This window comes from Sinocyclocheilus grahami, unplaced genomic scaffold, assembly GCF_001515645.1.
Source record: "Sinocyclocheilus grahami isolate Dianchi unplaced genomic scaffold, SAMN03320097.WGS_v1.1 scaffold309.1, whole genome shotgun sequence".
Lineage (NCBI taxonomy): Eukaryota > Metazoa > Chordata > Actinopteri > Cypriniformes > Cyprinidae > Sinocyclocheilus > Sinocyclocheilus grahami.
The window spans coordinates 253955-256544 of NW_015505488.1; the positions used below are offsets into that span (position 1 = coordinate 253955).

At 46.1% G+C, this 2590-nt stretch overlaps 1 protein-coding gene across 3 annotated transcripts in view; it reads left to right on the forward strand.

Annotated features, from left to right (window-relative positions):
• The window catches only part of LOC107601643 (kelch domain-containing protein 3-like), a 33111-nt gene that overhangs the window by 3718 nt on the left and 26803 nt on the right, over positions 1–2590 (forward strand). For all 3 annotated transcript variants that reach the window (XM_016293898.1, XM_016293899.1, XM_016293897.1), the window contains exons 2-3: positions 590–796; positions 876–1052. In XM_016293898.1, the coding sequence (XP_016149384.1) occupies positions 643–796; positions 876–1052 (331 nt within the window). In that variant the 5' untranslated portion in view covers positions 590–642. The remainder of the gene's footprint in view (positions 1–589; positions 797–875; positions 1053–2590) is intronic.

A 2590-nucleotide genomic window follows, 5' to 3' on the forward strand; every position in this document is an offset into this window, starting at 1 on the left:
AGCTGATAAAAACATCACAATAATCCACAGCACTCCAGTCCATCAGTTAACATCTGGAGAAGACAAAAGCTGAAACTAATCCAGCATTAAGACGCTTTTAACTAAAATACATAGAGTCCATAATCCATAATAACTCTTCCTCCAGTGAAAAAGTGTTCTGGTGTGAATCAGGAGAGAAATCTGCACAGATCAAGCAGCGTTTAAACAGATCTAAACACATATGTGGCTGGATTTTGATGTGAGAGACAACAGCAGATGCACTTGTTCACTGGAGGAAGAGTTATTATGGACTCGTGTTTTAGTTAAAAACGTCTTAATGCTGGATTAGTTTCTTACAAACACAGCTTTTGGCTTCACAAGATGTTAATTAAAAATTATACAATTGACAATATAAAGTCAACCGCCATAATCATAAAATAAACTGGCTGATCAGGACCTGATATACATTATATATATTTATTTCTGAAGCGCTTTATGCAGATAGTTTGGAAGCAGCTTCACAGTAATGAACATTAATGTTGTGATATTCAGCAGCTCTGAGAGGTGTAAAGCAGCCTGTGTGTCCAATCGTGTGTGTGTTGCTCCTCAGCTGGACGGAGCGGTGATGGTTTAGCGCAGCGGTCAGCCGCGGCCGAGCGTGGGATGTTACGCTGGATGGTGCACCTGGAGGGCGGCCCGCGGAGGGTCAACCACGCGGCGGTGGCGGTCGGACACAAGGTGTACTCGTTCGGAGGATACTGCTCCGGAGAAGACTACGAGACCCTGAGACAGATCGACGTGCACGTCTTCAACACCGGTTAGTTTGGTTAACCGCGCTGTAGCTCAGGGTTTGAATGCATGAACTGATCAGATGTGTGTGTGTGTGGTTCTCTCAGAGTCTCTGCGCTGGACGAAGCTGCCGCCGGTGCGCACCGGAGGACGGGAGCACGCTCGGGAGGTGCCCTACATGCGCTACGGACACACGGCGGTGCTGGTGGAGGAGGCGGTGCTGATCTGGGGCGGCCGGAACGACACCGAGGGCGCGTGTAACGTGCTGTACGCCTTTGATGTCAGTAGGTGTCCGCAGACAAACCACACGCTTCAGTGTAATGCTGCGGGCTAAAGCCGTTGGTTTAAGCTTTCTCTTCATTATTTTACACTTGTATTGTGCTGAAATGCTTGACCTAATTTGGGTTTACTGGTCAAAGATGGCCAGCCTACAAACACTGCGTGTAAATCTCTGGTCATGCTGGATTATCCCCAAATCTGGGATTCAGTCAGGCCTCATTGAGTTTATGCACCTCAGATTTTGAGTGAATATTGCCAAATATTATGCACAAATAATGCTTTTTTTCACTCAAAAGCTGAGCTCAGATCAATGAGGCCTACTATCAGTCAGTTCAAAAAAAGAAGCACAAAACCTGTGCTAAATGAAAGAAAACAAGTTAAACGATTGAATCCAGAATTTGGTACAACAGGAAATGTCACTCATTTGTGAGAAAGATCAGATTTGTGTGAAGTTGTTCTACCCTGTCCAATGCGACAACATTAACTAGTATTTTCAGAAAAATAAAATCCTCTCCGGGTCAGAATGACTGAAACACAACATGAGGGTTAAATTCATCTTGTCCAGGTTGTTGGATTATGGATTTACATCTAAACCATTTTTTAAATTTGGTCATAATCAGTGTTTTGTCAAATATATCATTTTTGTTAATAATTCTAGCACACTGAAGGCTCTTCGTCCCACTGCAAACATGATTTAATGTTCACACAAGAAATACAGCCTTTTCTCTGATCATCTGCAAACCGTTTGATCGGCATCAGTCAAACACCATCCAGTAATCACTGACGTCTGATGATGAAGAGAAATCCTCCTCCAGTGTCTGACGTGGATTTACAGTGATAAACATAGAGCCATGATGATCCATGTGTTACACCTCCAGACCATCAGCAGCTGGTTTGAGTGTGTGTGTGTGTGTGTGTGTGTGTGTGTGTGCGTGTGCGTGTGCGCGCGTCTGTGTGTGTGTGTCTGTGTCTGTCTGTGTGTGTGTGCGTGTGTGTGTGTCTGTGTGTGTGCGTGTGTCTGTGTGTGTCTGTGTGCGTGTGTGTGTGTGTGTGTGTCTGTGTGTGTCTGTCTGTGTGTCTGTGTCTGTGTGTGTGTGTGTGTGCGCGTCTGTGTGCTCAGAGTTTGATGCTGTCCATGAGGGAAAACGCACATTCCTGACTTGTCATTTATTCAGCACAGGGTGTGTGTGTTATCGGACGGTACAGGGATGCGTTGGAGGAGGCGGAGGTCTCCGGGACAGGGCAGGCAGGGGGAAACGAGGGGATCGGAGGCAGCGTTCACAGTGCCCTTCTTCAGAGGTAATGGAGCTTTACTGTACTCATCTTTGCGCTGCTCCTAACACTTTTAGGTGAAGGTGTGTGCTCTTTGTAGAGACTGTGCATGATTTGTAATATTCAGTGTGTTCTGTGTCTCTGTGTGTGTCTGTGTCTGTCTGTCTGTGTCTGTGTGTCTGTGTGTGTGTGTGCGTCTGTGTGTGCGTCTGTGTCTGTGTGTGTGTGTCTGTGTGTGTCTGTCTGTGTGTCTGTGTCTGTGTGTGTGTGT